Below are 17631 nucleotides of genomic sequence, written 5' to 3' on the forward strand. Positions count from 1 at the left end.
GAGCAGTCCAGAAGAGACGCCCAAGGCTGGGACTGCTGATTCACAGGAACAGAAACTTTACAGTCACACAGTTCTGGAGAGAAGTGTTTACTGACTGAAGGAATGCAATTATTATGTGGATGGTAAACCTGTGGGCTGCATTTCAAAACATCAAGGTGATGTGTAATTCATAGGGCTATTTTCATGTTATCTCATATATTGCATTATATTTAATGTACATCATTTTACTGTGGACGTGACATTTTCTCTTAAACAATCAAGATATGCATTAACGTGTTTTTATAGTAGAAGTGAAGTGACATTCAGCCAAGTATGGTGACCCATATTTAGAATTCGTGCTCTGCATTTAACCCATACACACACACACACACACACACACACACACACACACATACACACACACACACACACACACACAGCAGTGGGCAGCCATTTATGCTGCGTCGCCCGGGGAGCAGTTGGAGCTGTCTTGAGATATTGACCTTTAAAGTTTTTTAAACTGATATGGGATATGGGGAACAACTCTCCTTCATACATTAGTCCCAAAATTTACAACACACACACACACACACACACACACCAAGAAAAAAAACACATAATGTAAATAAGTTGTCACAGAATAAGAATATGTGAATAACTCAATTTTGACCAAAAAATGACAGATAGAGTCTGTATGTGACGATTTGTTAATACAAACAAAAAAACAATTGTTCAAGTGTTTTAAAGACCAAAAAGCTCAACAGTAGGGGGGTTTAAAGCAGGATTGGACATCCTTGTCACTTCTTACTTTAAACACATTGCAATGCACTTTTGCCATTTTATGGTTGTTTTTATGCAATTTATGTTAAGTAAATTATAATTATTAATAAAGTAGGATTTGTCTTTTTTTATTACAAGTTCATATAAGAGGCAATCACTTTTTCCACACAGATTGTTGTATACCTATGTAAGAAAAACATGAAATATGTTTCTTCAGCCCATCAAAATTCAGAAAACCCAACAGAAGTAAACATTAAACATAATTTTTTATATATTTCCTAAGCTGTTTCTTTGCGTTCGAATGTGAAAATGGAAATAAATGTAAATTTCACACCTTGTAGTATGGATATAATTCATAGGATCCTGACATGAAATGTCTTTCAAATTGAATTCTCCCCTCTTTTATTGCGGTTTTCTTTTGCATGGTGCTTCCTCTTCACACATCTCAACACTAGATGGAGACACAAACATACAATCTACAGATATGTGCCATGTTTTCTGTATTTTAATAATTGGTTTTATTAAATTAAATTGTAAATTTGGTACAGTGCACTAATTGTTTACATGTTAAATAGTACTTATATTTAAAAATACCTGCATGTAATTACATTTTTATTATTTTCTGTAATTACATTTATAATTACTGTTGAACCATCCCTTAGACCTTAGTCCCCCCTTTAAACTACACATATCACCAAACCTTTCCCGTATCCCACTTCAATAGTAACAAAAGTGTTTTGCAGTACAATATATTATTCTCATTCTATTCTTAAAAAAACAAAACTTGTCCCTTTTAGACTTGCACTCTATTCATTTACTGCTTGTTTTCTTGCTTGCATATCATTGCTCTTTTGTTGATTTAATTGCTTCCAGTGTCCTCCTCGTTTGTAAGTCGCTTTGGATAAAAGCGTATGCTAAATGACTAATGCTAAATATTTTGTCTCATGTATTTGTATATCAAATATATAGATGAGCGATGTTGATAATATTCTATTTTTCAATCAGCAGTAGCACTGCTTGAAAATTATGTATAAAATATGTTCATATTACTGCCGAGAGACTACCTTTTTGATAGGCTGTTAAAATAGAATAAGGACTTGGCTCTACTGTATAATGTAAATGTGTAAAATAAAATACTTGAAGCTTATTGAATGTGAACTTATGTTAAAATGTAATTAATTATGCAAAGTTTACAAAGAATTATACAGGTATATAGGTTAAATTTCAGACAGTATCTACCACAAAATTTATAAATTTTGAAGAAAGTTGTATAGTTATAAGTTATAGTAGGTTACAAAAGTAATTAATGAATTAATCTTATGAATTACATAGATGAGCCTTTAATACACAGCCTTTAATATTTTAGGATAACATTTTACTGGAATTGCAAACATTTTGGCTACAGAGCAGACAGTATGAATCATCACATACTTTTCTTTGTTCGGTCAAGAAATCATCATCCTTGAACTAGAAGTTTTAACTGTTGGTGAGTTTTCAGATGTAATTCAGTTATGAATTCTGATGGGTAGATATCCAGCTTGAAGAAATGTTTAACTGATGCAAAGATTACCAAAGATTAGACGGTGGAAATAGGAAGCACAATCAGCAGAGCAGCAATGGCAAAGTAAGAGGTGGGATTGGATCAACAATCTAGATGTTGAAATGGTCAAGTAGAATGAATGGAGTGCTGTTTTCTATTTTCTGTGATGAGTGCCATATAAATCCAGACACATGATGACTTGAAGCAATTCCAATGAAACACTGAATTAAAGATGACATTTTGAAGTAGAAAAAAATATACCCCAGCATAGATGGTTACCAGTTTTTTTTTTTTTTTACTTTTTTTTTTTTTTTTGGACTGCTGGTGGTGTCACTAAGAACATAAAACATAAAATAAGATATATGGAAGAATAAGGGTAACCAACTGATCCATAAACTGTTTGGTAACAACCATTGCGAAAAGAAACGGTTTTATTATATTAAAAGTGTAGTTAATGTTGTTTTGGTGTGTTGACTTCCATGTGCATAACCACAGTTTTACTACAATTATCATTGTTAAACTATGGTTAGTGTAACAAAACCATGGTTAATTTGTACCACCCAATGGTAGCATGTACAGTGTGAAAAGCAATGGTCCTCGACCTGAGCCTTGCAGTACTCCATACCAAACTTGTAAACGATATGAAACCCTTTAGCTTACTGCTACAAGCTGATAATGGGAAATACTATTTGAACCATGCCAATGCAATTCCACAATGCCATTGTAATTTTCGAGCCTATCCAAGAGAATGCTACGGTTAATAGTATTAAAGGCAGCACTAAGGTCTAATAACGCTAATGAAAAGATGCAACCAAGATCAGATGATAAGAGTAAGTCATACAAAAATCAGATACGTCCATAAAAGTGGGTAAAGAATAATAAAAAAGAGGTTTTCCTGGCTTTGGAAAGAGTCTTGAGAAAAAAACAATAGGCCAAAAGATGCCTTTCACCAAAAGAGAAAATACAACAGTAATGTCTATAATTTAGGGAATTGTAGGTCAGAAGGAGTCTTCATTAGACCTTGAAAGCTGTTCTTCCTCAGTGGACACTCTAAACTTCACTACTGTGTCCAGCAGGCTGGTCCTCCAGCACAGATGCTCTAAGTACATGCTACTGATGATAAGTGGTCGTGAGGAAAAAAGGCCTATTTAACCACTGTTATTAAAGGACTGTTCATTTATGGCAATTTAAAAACATTAATGTCCATCACAAACTCTATAGTCCCATTTAGACAATTGTAATCATGAGTAGATTAGTAGTATTACTGATGTATTTTATGTCATAGAACAAAGCATGAAAATATCTTGAGCTTGTGTTAACCATAGACCATGTTTTTGGCAAACACTCAACCAAAAAACCCACTGACCGGAAGTGCTAAAATGCTTACTCATTTCCAGGTTTTAGGACTCATTGCTGCTCCCTGGTGTCTAATCCTGCTCCTGGAGAGCCAACATCCACATTTTTTTTTTTTTTACATTTTTGGTCAAAAACTGTCAGCTGTGGTTGCCAGAACTGTACAAAATATGGTAGCAACATTTTAGGTTTTACGGATTTGCCTTTAATTTACATTTAAAAACCGTATTTCATTAACTTATATAATGTTAATATACCAACCTTTTGAAGTACTGAAATTTGTTTAGTACCTTTGCAAAAAGACTGATAACCACCAAAATCAGGTGGTAATGAGAAAGTCCCACAATGATCCAAAGCTCAATACAAGCAACCACTGTAACTCTAAAATAAATGGTCTAAAGTAAAAAGAGACTGGTTCACACACACAGACACACACACAAACTCCTGTCTTCAGTGAGCAAGGGAAACACTACTTTCACCACTGACCACACATTTCTTCTCTTTATTTATATGTATTTTTTTTTTTTTTTGCTGTGTTTTGGGTTGTGTTTTATTTATGTAAGATGTCCTTGAAATTATTTCAGTAATGGACTAACATTACGCTGGCATTCATTTATTTGATGCCTGACCCACTCACAGTTTTGTTTCCTTATAGTGAAGAAAAATGGTTGCTTCTGCACTATAAAGGTATCTGCTGCCTAAGGACTGTGGAAGGGGCTAGAGGTGATTCCACAAGTCATCTTTATGAATTGAACATCAGTGGACTTGGAGACCTGTTTTGAGGCCCCCAAACACTAAACAACAAGTTTATTAGAAATGGTAGTGAAGTTGGCATAAGATAAAAGGACTATAAAAACAATTCAATTTTGAAGCAGTGACAAAATTATCCAGTGCTCCAGGCCAATTGCCACTTCCTCTGTAAACTAATTTTCTGATGGTTTTCCTTTATTTCCTATAGTTCAGTTGCTCATGGAGCTCCCTTAATGCTGATCTGAATCAGGCATGTTAAATTAAGTTAGTGGTGTTTTATATAAAAATATAAGGGTCATTAAGATTACATTAGATGTGTATTTTCAGTTCTTGTCGCCACTGAAAACCATTGTTTACTAATTATATATATAATTCTTTTTTTTTAATCATCTTGGTGCAGTTTTGCTGACCAAAACACTGTCAGGGATAGACAACTCTGCTCCCGCTCCCTGTTACTGTCCCACAGGTTTTAGTTTTAGTTCCAATCCCAAAACCTTGATTATTTCTCTGGATTAGCACATTTAGATTCAATTTGATCAATTCAATGTTTGACCACTGATCTATAATATAAGTTATATAGATCAGTGTTCTTGACTCGTGAACGAGTCAGTCTGTTGTTCGTTATCTGGCTCGGCTCGGTGTTCATCTTCAGTTCTCTCTTCACAGCAGTTCAGTCAGTGTACTGTTTGAGTAAATGAATTACCTCGGGATATTGGTTTGTTTTAACTCCGAGGGAGTGTCAGACACATTAAAAAAGTTAACAGCTTAAGTAATTTGTGGATTAATGCGTATTGTAGACGTGAACCGTTTAAAACGATTCAGTTTGATTTGGTGAACTGGTTCAAAAAGATCCGGTTACATCGAATGATTCGTTCGCGAACCGGATATCACAAACTGCTTTGTTTTGAACTGCAAAAATTTTTTGCAAAAAAAACTGACCCTCTGATGTCACATGGACTACTTTGATGATGTTTTTCTTACCTTTCTGGACATGGACAGTATACCGTACACACAGCTTCAATGGAGGGACTGAGAGCTCTCGGACTAAATCTAAAATATCTTAAACTGTGTTCCAAAGATAAACAGAGGTTTTACGGGTTTGAAACAACATGAGGGTAAGTTATTAATGACATAATTTTGCAAATTGGGCGAACTAACCCTTTAATCTGTTTTTTTGTTTACAAAAAGTTACAGTCAAAGGAATTGTGATTGTCCTTTAGGTTAATCATTTGAAATAGTAAAAATAATATGTTCAAACTTTTGACTACTTTCTTTAATAACTACATAACACAACACTTGTACTTTTACTTTCAGTACTTGAGTAGTAAATTTTCAAATAGACTACTTGCAATACTTAAGTACAAAAAATGTTGAATACTTTAGTACTTCTACTTAAGTGTGGTGCTTAAAGAGCACTTCAACTTCTACTCAAGTCATTTTTTTGATAGAGCACTTGTACTTTTACTCAAGTCTGGGTCTCTAGTACTTTATACATCTCTGAGCCCATTCGTTTTCCCAGCAATTCTGCAACAGCTGTGGCAATACAGCAATGTGAAAGAGTTTCACTGGGCTCTGGAGGGTTACTCACTCTCCCCAATTAAGAGCTCAGGACACAGGCAGAGCCATGGAGCCCCTCCACCCGACTGGCTCATGGAATTTTTGAAGGGGGGCATTTCCCTGGGAATTTCTCTCTATCATAAAACAAAGCTGTGCGTTTCCACGGAGCTTAGAGATTGGAAAAGTTAAATCAGAGCATTTCCTAAGGATCAAGACATTTGTAAAGTGCTATGTGCATGAAGCTCTGCTCTTATGAGCAGCATTTATTTCACTATAGCTCTTTCCACAAAACAGATGGTTTCCTGAAAATGCATGTTTGTATTTTACAGTGTCTTGGCACTGATGCACATGCAGGGAATCTAACATAAAAATCAAGAAATCTACTTTCGTCTCTTTGAGGCTCAGTGAGCAGAGTTTAAATAGTTAAGATTTTGAATAGTTAAGAATTTTATGTCAAATTTTATGAAAATGGATTGTAGCATAACATGTGGGTAATATAAATGGGTTATTAAGGGCTTTATAAGTGTGCAATATTTAAAATTAGATTTTACTTAATGAAAATATGAAAAATTGGGGTTATAAAATTCCTTTTTTTAAGTTACACATACACCTCTCTTTCAGATGTGAAATCTATAAATCACAAATGATCTTGAACTTGAACTGAATGGTTTCAGCTCTCTGGCTTGTAAACAACTCCCAATTCATGTTAATAACATATAAATAAGTAAAATAAATTAAAAATAAATTTATGCATTTAGCAGATGCTTTTATCCAAAGCTTACTTTGACTTACAGTGCATTCAGGCCATACATTTTTACCATGTGTTCCAGGGGAATCAAACCCCCAACCTTGCGCTTGATGCAGTGCTCTATCAATTGAGCTACAGGAACACTATAAAGCTATAAATATAAATATAAATCTTTATATATATATAAAGCTTACCAGTCATCATCAGAATTGTCTAATGTAGAACGGCACGGCGAGCTACAATAACAGCTTACATTTCCAAAAACCTGCAGTATTTTTTATATGTTTGCAAGGATTTTAGTGTACACACAGTCTAATAGCGTAGGCACACTTTATAAATGAAGCCCAATATGTGAACCATATGTGCATTGGCTCAATTAAAAATATCATAATTTAATAGAAGGAAACTATTATCATCTAGCCTATGCATGCACCGTTTATTTTATTCACTACATTAACTTTAGAGCAGGTGTTCTTAAATCTGGCCCTTGAGGTTCATTTTCCAACCCCAAAATCCCAACACACATGCACAGGCTAATCAAGGTCTTCAGGATTCAGAAAGATACAAGCAGAGGAGTTCAATCAAGGTTGGAGCTAAACTATGCAGGAAAGTGGAACTCGAGGGTGAGAGTTAAGAAACGCCTAATTTAGACATTTCATCTGGTCCAGAAGAAATATAGAGCTGAGTATAATTTTGTGTTGGGTGTAAAGTTTAGGAGCATACAGTTTTAAAAGTGTTAATTTATTTTCATCTGATTTACTCACAATCACATTTTTCAGATCATCAAAGCAAACATCAGATGACTGCAATGGCAGGATAAAATAAGGGTTAGCTTTTGGTTTGCTTTGACACCAAATGATTAGATCTGTTCAGAAGACATGAATTAAACCACTTGAGATGTACTTTTAGGCTGCTTTTAGGTGCTTTTGGAGCTTTGGTCTACATCCACATGAACATGAACTGTTTAGGAGCTATCCTTCTAAAAATGTTTGTTTGTGTTCTGCAGAAGATCGAAAGTCCAAGGTGAGTCAATAATATATTTAAACAATGAATGGAATGCTTGCTTTCAATACCTTTCCGAAAGGTATTTCAAACATTTTTCACCTGATGACATTAAAGAGTTTCTATCCCATGACAGTTAAAACCTCATTCTTTGTTTAAATGTAGTGTAGCTGCATTTCAAGCATTGACTTGTGCTGCAAATACTAGTTTATTTTCATATTTTTACCATCTTTTTATTTGTATTTTACAAAAAGGAAAGAATGCAAAATTGTGAGAAAAAGTGACTAAAACTACAAAACGTTACAAAAGCCATCAAAATGCTAATATATCCAGGGGTTCATACTGTTGTTTAGCCACCAAATTTTACTTCTGGATGATGTCATTTGGTAGTTAAGAGTGAAGTGTGTGATGTGTGATAATAACCAATTGAAACAGCAAACTACTAAGGACATGTCAAGTCAAATCCACTTACTGAACAACATGCTGAAATTTTGAAAACTGGTGGGACTTCTTCTTTAGCTTTTTTAGTGAGCATTCTTGTTCTGGGGTTAAAGCAGTAGATACCATAGCTTTGTAAATGTTTTATGTATTTCACAACTCACAACAAGACGATACTTACTATTTTTCTAGATTTGGTCAGTTGTGTAAACTATTTATCTTGGCCTACGATCAATTGTGCACAAATTCTTCTGTCTCTGGGAATTTTTGGGTTCTTCCTGTTTCTGATAACAATGCAGGAATGGAATTGTTCTCATAAATGCCATGCATGCCAGACATCTAGTTAACATAGTTAACATCTTTTGTTGGGGTGTGGGTCAACAGTTCGTCAGTCAGTGAATGTGCAAACCTTAAATTTTGTTAATAAGAAATGCATCAGGATTTTCTGCAATGTTCAACTAATGCAACTTTGCTTGGTAACTGACATTTTAATCTTCATTATGACCAAAAAAAAACTGAAAAAAAAAAAAGATTATAGTGGATATTATGAACAAAATTATTAAGGAATGTGTAAAGAGCACTAATGGTTTTCAGTGGGTTGGTATCTTATGTAGTCCATCCATCCATCTATCCTCCAAACCTGTCACAGGGATGCTGGAGTCTATCCCCGTGTCTCAGGCAGTAGCCAGGGGACAGATGGCCAGTCCATCACAAGGATTGAAAGAAAGGTCATTGCTGAAATATAACGTACTGCTAAACAGTCTAAACTGATCCCAGTCCAAACTGAGTCCAAACACTCTGGTGTAGGAGTCCATGCAAGGCAGAGCACACCAGTATTGTGAAAACTGAATTGAAAATGACATTCTGAATGCAGTAGTACAGTATTAGCAAAAAAAAAAAAAAAAAAAAAAACAAAATTATGGTGAAAATGATCAGGAGTCTAAGCCATTTTATTTTCAAGATTATACTTTTTTGTCCAGTTTAAATACTGTTTACCAATAGGTGGTGCTGTCGCCAAATCCAGGGTCCTGAGACCATACATATCAAGCTTCATGTCAACATTGCAAAGCATTGTGAAGTTGTCTTCCTATTAGGTATCCTTACCGTGAAATTTAATATGAGAGTTTGCTATAACAGAATAACTTTTCAACTCAAGTTCGGTGATAATTCGAAATATTAAACAATCACAATTGTAACTTTTGATGTGCTACCAAGTTTGAAAGAAAATCCTCAAAATTGTCACCAGCAATACTGATACCTGCTTCAGTCGATATGCCATACTGGTCTATTGGCAGCCAGAAGCACAGATGAAAGAAGCTACCAGATACATCCACACAAATGCAAATACTTAAGAAGGGATCTGTGAGTGTGCTATCAACACCTGCTAACACCTTTAACTTATTTAAACAACTTAAAGGATAAGACATAGCAAAAATAAAGAGATCCAACACAATGTAAAGCTATCATACATTTTTCATAGAGTTGTTCACACAAGAGCAGATGAAAATGAACATTTTGTTCTCAGTTAGAGAGTGATTGACATCTTTGCCCATGCTTGTTTGCATGTGTTGTGCAAGGCATGCCTGTGTTTGTCCTCCTGTGCTCATGCAGCTCTCAGAATGACGATTTATCTTCACTGGCACTGTGGAGATCAAACAATAAGTCAAAATCTGCTCTACTGGAACACTGATGCATTTAGACCATACATACCTTGGTTTGAATATTTCTGCAAAACATAATGAACCATTTCATCCAAACAGTAAATGATCAACCTTTTCTGAAAAACTTAGTTTGATGATGGAAGAAGGGATGTCAGCTATCTGTCCGCACAACTCAAGGTGGTCTGAATCATCACATAAAGGCCTGCATTAAAAGCAACATAATAAGGGCTGTTTTCAAGTGTCCTAGATGCAGTTCAGCTCATTTTAATTATATAATCAGGTTCATGGATATTTGTCATGGTGAACATTTATTGTTTTTGAATGAGAGTTTGAATAACAGAGTCTAGGCCTAAATGGCAAAACAACACACAAATATAATCGAGTGATGAGAAACAAAAAAACCCCACCAAAATAAGGTTTTGTTGATGTACCAAAGACTGCAAATATCTCTTATTATCATTGCTATTAAAATATAGATTTATAGATGCTATATTTCATAAGGCCCAGGTAATAAATAAATAAATTACAAATAAATAAAGAAAATAAATACAATAAAATGGGCCACATTTCATTAAAATGAAAACTTAGCGGAAAAGGCCTTCACGCACTAGAGCCGTGAGTTTTATAGTGAGCTCTAGGTTAAAAGTGTTGTTTGTGTAACCAGTTCTTCTGTTTAACAAGCTGAATAGACTATTACAAGCTATTTTCAGTAAAACCCTGTGAATACATAAGTTACTGTAGTAATCTGGTGATGCAAACATAGCAAAATACTGTACAACAGGTGATTTGTTCTTTAAATGATTACACATATACACATAAACATGATGAAAAATAACAAAGGAACACTTTGAATATAATGTAACATTCTACATGGATAGCAAAGGACAAATGTAAAAAATAAAAATGATTGGACAAAAACCAATAAGAAATAAAAAGATATAACCAGTATCATAAAAGTGGTGCTGTAATTTTCCCACAATGCATTGCTTGAGAAGCCAATGAGCACAATCGACAAAGTGAGCCATATATTCAGTCATTCTGCAGTAATATGAAAGAAAATCTATCAGCTGTCTCATAGAAGTCATGCCTGCTATACATGACAACCATAATATAAAACAGAATAAAGTGACTGTGTTTGATTAATAGCTGATTGTAATAGCTGATTTTTTTTAGCATCAACTCTTAATTTCTATATCTTTCTAAATGTCTTGTTTTTAGTTTGCAGCAGCCACACTTCATACTTTAAATAAAAATGCATAATTATTGACATCACTACGGTTAGTCCTGCTTGTCTCTCTTATCTGCCACAGCTCAGTTCATGAATCAGGTGTGTTAAATAAGAGCGAGTGGGTTGACAGGAAAGCCACAGGGGTCATGAGACCGTGATGCTCTTTACACTTTAATCCGATAGCAAGGATTCTGACACGGAATGCTGGTGGATATTTTTTTTCTTCTTTTTTTTTTTTTTTTCAGTTGTTGCCTTAAATACATGAATATATGGCCCATTGTCATGATGCAGTCCTTTTTTCTTCAAATTTAAATTAAAAGGCACCATAGATTATATTTTTTCTGCCATTGAAATACTGTGACCTCAGCTACATGTGAATGGCACTTTTTTTCCCCCATGACACAAACACGTTGTACACATACATATAAAAGTCTTTGTTTCACTACATCACTAAAATAAAAGTTGAAGTTTTTCTTTTTGCAGTACTTAATTGTAGAAAATAAAGGTTTAGTGGTGATTTTTTTCTTCAATGCAGAATTCACACAGCTATAGGATCTTGGTTGGCCATGACGGCCGTCAATCTGCTCTGCAGGTCGTGTTGCGGCGAGAGGAGCAGTGCGGGGTTAGTTCTGCTGCCCTCCAGCCCGTCCAGAACAACTGATCCAGTGGCCAGAGGGTTCTGTAAGCCCAGAAACGGCGTGTACTCTCCCACCCGCTCGTCCTCAGTCTCGCTCTCTGAGCTGCTGCTCTCTGAGTTACTCTTGCTGACCGGCTCCAGCGCCGTCTGAGTTCTTGAGCTGTTCGGGGCGGACGCTGCGGCTGTGCTTTGGTACTGCTGTGAACTCTCCTCCTGCTCTGCGGTGTACAGAGGGCTGGCCAGCTCCAGGCCGTGATTGTAGTGAGCCGAGTTGCGGAGATTATGGCCTGACTGATTCAAACCGGATTTGTCACGCAGGATCGGAGGGGTCCGGAACAGCAGGGGGCGCTCCTCCTCCCCTGAGGGACTCGCTGCCATGGATGGGACAGAGGTTGCCAGGCTGGACAGAGGAGCTGACATCTCGGAGGGCGTCACGGGAGAGAGGAGCCCCACGGGGGACAGACGGCTGGGTGAGGTCATGGACGAAACATACCTTGTGGAAGAAACACAGACTCACTTTACTGTGTCTATCATCAGTGTTGGGAAGGTTACTTTGGAAATGTAATAGGTTACAGATTACAAGTTACCATGTTTAAAATGTAATGTACCTATTTCAATTACTTTATTAAAGTAATGTAACTGATTACATTTTGATAACTCTTCTAAATTTAGAACAAATGTTTTCAACTGTTAATTTGATTTTAGATTTTCTAATATTATAATAACCTTACATTAGCACTCAACACTGATTACTTTCAGATTTTATAAATCCTCCATCACTTGAATTAAGATTATATTAATTTAATTTTAAAAAAAAAGTAATCTCAAAATACAAAGCATGCTGTTCTCTGTGTCCCGCTATCTTTTGTGCATTAAACATAGCTAATTCAACTCTTAACTTGTTAGTAGAGACTGAAATGGAAATAGGTGTGTCAGATAAAAAATGTTCTGTTGTTTAAAGAAAAATCAGGCTATGAGCAAATTATGTGTTTGTGGACGCCATTGGACTGTATACTGTGTCACATGCTCTGTCTGTAAGCCGGAGCATAATGTGGACAAGTTAAGTATACTGTACTTTATTTTCTGAATGAGTGAAGTACTGATATAACTGAGGGGGCCAGCTTTTTTTTTTTTTTATTAGCTTAATCGAATCATCTGAATGAGCTGTTTCACAAAAATGTTTTAGACTTACCAGTGAAACATGTGAGGGAGAGAACATTTCAGCAGAATTGAATCACTACCTCAGTTCACATGGCAGTAAAGCTGCATGCATAATGTAATGTGAAAAAAACACTACACCACTTGTTAGAATGAGAAAAAAACTGGGAAACTATATTTAATACACAAAAATGCAGTTAAGTTAGATGTGTTGATTCTTTTTCTTAGTGCCTCCCTAAATCCAACTGGAATCCAATCCAATCCAAATTGGATTTAGGGAAGTTCTGTCATGAAACTGTAGATGGCGCAGTCCAATAGGTCAAACTCAATCTAACAAAATGACATAATGAACCAGCTGACTGATTCATTTTTATATCAGCAGCCAAAAGCTTGCTGCTAAACATTCAAATATATTCAGTGTTTGCTGTAGCTTTAGAAACCCTTCTCCTTCCCCAGCTCCACCTGTATAAGATCTGCTACGGGTTGATCATGTATGCTATAAGGGGGTTATTCATATATGTTATATGTGCAGTATCAGTATTTCTTACATGCTCACAGCAGCATGTTGTGGATGTGTTGGCAGTATCACATTGTTACTTGCTCTGCCGCAGGAGTGTAGCAGATCTATTCTGTCAAGACCAAACACATGCACTTACCATGGTAAACCCTCCGAGAGGTGTCATGACAGAACTCTGCTCATTATGAAAGACAGGACATTTGTTCCCAATCCTCAGTGAGGAGAGATGGGATCCTGCAGAAGTGCTATGCAGTGAGCAGTACCTCTCTCTGTAGGGGGAGTCTCTGCAGGAGCCCTGGGTTTCTCTGGAGCTCTTCAGGTGATCATTGAGCTGATGGACTCCTCCGGTAGCATTCAGGCGCCCCCTGTGACCGGGCGTCCCATGCCGGCAGTTCTCCACCGATGACTTGACCAGGACTGCGTGACTGTCAGAAACCACGCTCTCTGCTTTCCCATTACTCCAGCTGTGAGAAGCCAAAGGCAAAGTCATGTGCTGTTCTTTCACCATGATTCTTCATCTTTAAACAGCGACTGTCCCTTAGTTTCAGACATATTTGACCACTTTCTCCGAAGACATTTCAGTGGTTTCAAAGACTTCTCATGGATCTTACTTCAGTTTTGTGGGGGGTGTAAAACTTTAACAGATATTCACTTAACTTTTGGATCAGGTTTTTAAAGGAGACTCTTATGCTCATCAAAGTTGTTTATTTGATCAAACACACAGAAAAAAAAACTGTAATATTATTAAATATTACTGCAATTTAAAATAATGTTTTACTATGTTGATATACTTCAAAACATAATTTATCCCTGTGATGGAAAGCTGAATTTCAGCATCGTACAGTAGTCCAGTCTCCAGTGTCACATCATCCTTCAGAAGTTTTTCTAATACGCTGATTTATTATCAATAATGGAAAAAGTTTTTCCTGCTTCATTTATATATTTCTGGAAACTGTGATGCTTTTTTCAGGATTCTTTGATGAATAAAATGTAAAAAAAAAAAATATAGCATATTTTTTAAAAGCAATCTTATATAATATACACTACCATTCAAAGGGGTTTTTTTTCAGGAGAGATGTGCTCAATTTATAAAAGGTGATGGTAAAGATTTATATTGTTAGAAAATATGTCAGTTTTGAATAAATGCTGATATTTTTAACCTGAAAAAGAATCCTGAACAAAGTACCAAAGGTTCCAAAAGAATACTAAGCAGCATAACTGTTTCCAGCACTGATAATAAATCAGCATATTGTTAATAACAGAATGATTTCTGAAGGATCATACTACACTGAGGACTGGAGTAGTGGATGATGAAAATTCAGCTTTGAATCACATGAATAAATTATATTTTTTTAGTAGATTTAAATAGAAAAACATTATTTTAAATTGTAAAAAATTTAAATTGTTTTTTTTTCTGTATTTCTGATTACTGATTTCAAACTTTTGAACGGCAGAATATATATATTTATATATGGAGATAATGGTCAATCTGTCTTTTTAGAAAATCCTAAAAGAATGGGACTTTTATGCTACTGTTGCAGCCATGACTTATATTAAATACACTGCAGTATAAATATAATGTTACAACATAACTTCCTGTAAAACTGTGTGTATTGTAAGAGGTGCTATATAAATAAATAGGACATGGTTTGAGTACCATTTGATTTATTCAGCTAGTAATTTTGTGTGTATGCGTTTGTTTTGTGGGTTTGTACTGTACCACTGGCTGGAGGAGTGAGAGACAGCAGTGGACGGATGTGTTGATGAAGTAAACTCGTTTGTAGAGAGAGATGTTTCCAATTCTTTGTCCATCACATGCACATGAGGAGGAACGGTATCTTTCGGCATGTAACGCTGAAATCAGACAAAAGTCGATTGTAGTATCACTGTTTTTCTTTAAGCAAGTTATACACTTTGTTTAACAACCACTTTAACTGTTTATTTTTACATAATTAATTGTTTTTGTATGTATGCAGAAGCTGTTTGAAACAAGAGAAAACAAGTATAAACTAAAAGGAATGTGTATGTTTTTAAAAAATAAGGGCAAGAACTAATACAAAAACACAGGTGCATATCTGTCAAAGGGGTAAATCTGTGAAATAATTGTGATAAGGAATTCAAATAAACCATTTCACTTTTCCAATCTAAGAAAATTAATTAATAACGAGGTGATAAATAAATGTATGTAATAAACTACAAAAAAAACTATATCTGAAATATGTATTTTTGTAATTATGTATGTACATTTTGGGAAATGTCTTATGTCACTGTTTTGTTCATCTTGAATTATCAAATCAAGTGAAAAAGCGACATTCGTCTGATAAATATGTATAAAGGGTAGGCATAATAATCAAAGGCTTTTTCAGTTATATATTTTTATAAATTGAAGTTGAAGATTTTAGGTGATTGTTACAATACTTATTGACCACAAATCTTAACATTTCTCTATAATTTCTTATCTTAAAGTGCAGTGTACAGGATTAAAAATGTTTCCGGTAACGGGACTCACATTGACCAGCTGCAGGTTTTCGGGAGGAGGGTGAGGGTGCTGTGGGCCTTTGGCCGCAGCGTTTCGCTCTCGTAAATTCTGTCGCATACGATCATGGAGCTTTTTCCTCTGTTTCCTACATGTGCAAAACACGAACAGCTTTTAGACCGCAGGAGATCGCATTCAATGACTATCAATAATTTTAGTTTTTGAGTGAAACATTAGTACAAACTTAGACATTTCAAAAAGTGAATTACTTTGTTTTGCAGTAAGCCACCACACACATGATGCCAACAACTAGAAGAGCGATGCAGATGCCTGTTATAGTCAAAACGCGTTTCTGATAGAGCTCCTCAGCTTCTGGAAGAGAGCACAGACTGCTTTTGAAGCTTCCAGGTGAAACACACACACATCACACACATCTCACTCACATTCTTACTTGGAATTATTTTTAATGATGTCTATGATCAGATTTCCAAGTAAGAACACATGTATGTTTCCAGTGACGCTGGAGTGTTTCATTAGACAGGGTTTAGTGCTACTAGGACACACAGATTGATGTCAGGATGTAGTTTTGCTGAGAGGGGATGGGAGGAGACAACGGAGCGTGTTAATTCAAAGTCAGTTCAGAATCATCATGTCATCACAATTACAAGAAATGCAAACTCAGCAGGGCCCGAGGCCTCTGAGATGTCTTCAACACTCAGTCATGCATTTCACTCATTTAATCACAACACTGACAGACTGAATTTATCGAAGCCTTCAGCAAGTTTTGTTCTTTTCTTCATATTGTTCATTTGTTAGTCTGTTTAGATTTGTATTATCGTGAACGTTCAGTAAATATGAATGCTAAAGGCTTTAATAAAAAGTCATGAACTGGTAGTGGTGTAAACTCACAGAATGGCTGAAAAGACCCTGTGGAAATGTTTGACAAGCTTTTTTTTTCTTTCCTGTGTTGACATACAGTTTGACACAGATCATCGCTAATTTCTTATAAACTGGGTTTAGTTTACATGACGCCCATTTGCTGCTTGCAATAGTCAAGGTGTGAGCAATCCTTCTTGTGGAGGGCCACTTTGATGCAGAATGTAGCTCTAACCCTAATTGAACACAACTAATTTGAACACATTCCAAAGAGCATTTGATTGGACAAAAAACTTTAAACACCACTAAGTGCAATATGGTATCATCAATATTTTTTGGCCATTTTCTCTGCAAAAAATATCATTTTGATTCTTTTTGACTTCACATGGTCTTTATGGGACAGAATACGGTAAGGTCCTGTCACAATAAACATTATTGAGGCCTGTGAGCAAACACTACCACCCATTTGATTTAGATCTTCAATCTCTAAGTATAGCATATTCTTGATGCACACAACAAAATGGGAATCACTACAAACAGACATTGATAAAACACTGAGGAAGAAACAGGAGAAAACCAATGGGAGGAAACAACGAAGAAAGTGAAGAATGCAACGTCATGCTGAAGATAGAGGGATGCATGAATGAAGGGCAAAGCAAAGCTGAAGGGATCTAAACACAGCATAACTACTGCAGTACGGCTTCTCTTCTGCACAGCTGAACTGTGTGTCAATTATTTTATCTGCCTCTGCGTGTGTGTGTGTGTGTGTGTGTGTGAGAGAGAGCCTTACATATCTGCTTTGAATAGGAGATATCAGAGGTCTTCATGAATAATTAACAACATCCTTTCTACCATACAGTCTAATGTCCTCTGGCACAACACATGCTTTGAAGAGGCTATCCACTTTCTTGCCTAAAACATTAGAATCCTG

General features: G+C 35.8%; 1 protein-coding gene across 10 annotated transcripts in view; it reads right to left on the minus strand.

The window, feature by feature from the left end:
* Window positions 1–10039: 10039 nt before the first annotated feature.
* LOC132126937 (pro-neuregulin-1, membrane-bound isoform-like) overlaps window positions 10040–17631 on the minus strand; it is a 127717-nt gene continuing 120125 nt past the window's right edge. For 8 of the 10 annotated variants that reach the window (XM_059538557.1, XM_059538553.1, XM_059538555.1 and 5 more), the window contains 5 exons: window positions 16094–16196; window positions 15858–15972; window positions 15069–15202; window positions 13612–13812; window positions 10040–12166 (listed from right to left, as the gene is read on the minus strand). In XM_059538557.1, the coding sequence (XP_059394540.1) occupies window positions 11575–12166; window positions 13612–13812; window positions 15069–15202; window positions 15858–15972; window positions 16094–16196 (1145 nt within the window). In that variant the 3' untranslated portion in view covers window positions 10040–11574. The remainder of the gene's footprint in view (window positions 12167–13611; window positions 13813–15068; window positions 15203–15857; window positions 15973–16093; window positions 16197–17631) is intronic. The other 2 variants (XM_059538554.1, XM_059538556.1) reach the window with 1 other exon arrangement.

Source organism: Carassius carassius, chromosome 45 (assembly GCF_963082965.1).
Source record: "Carassius carassius chromosome 45, fCarCar2.1, whole genome shotgun sequence".
Taxonomy (NCBI): Eukaryota; Metazoa; Chordata; class Actinopteri; order Cypriniformes; family Cyprinidae; genus Carassius; species Carassius carassius.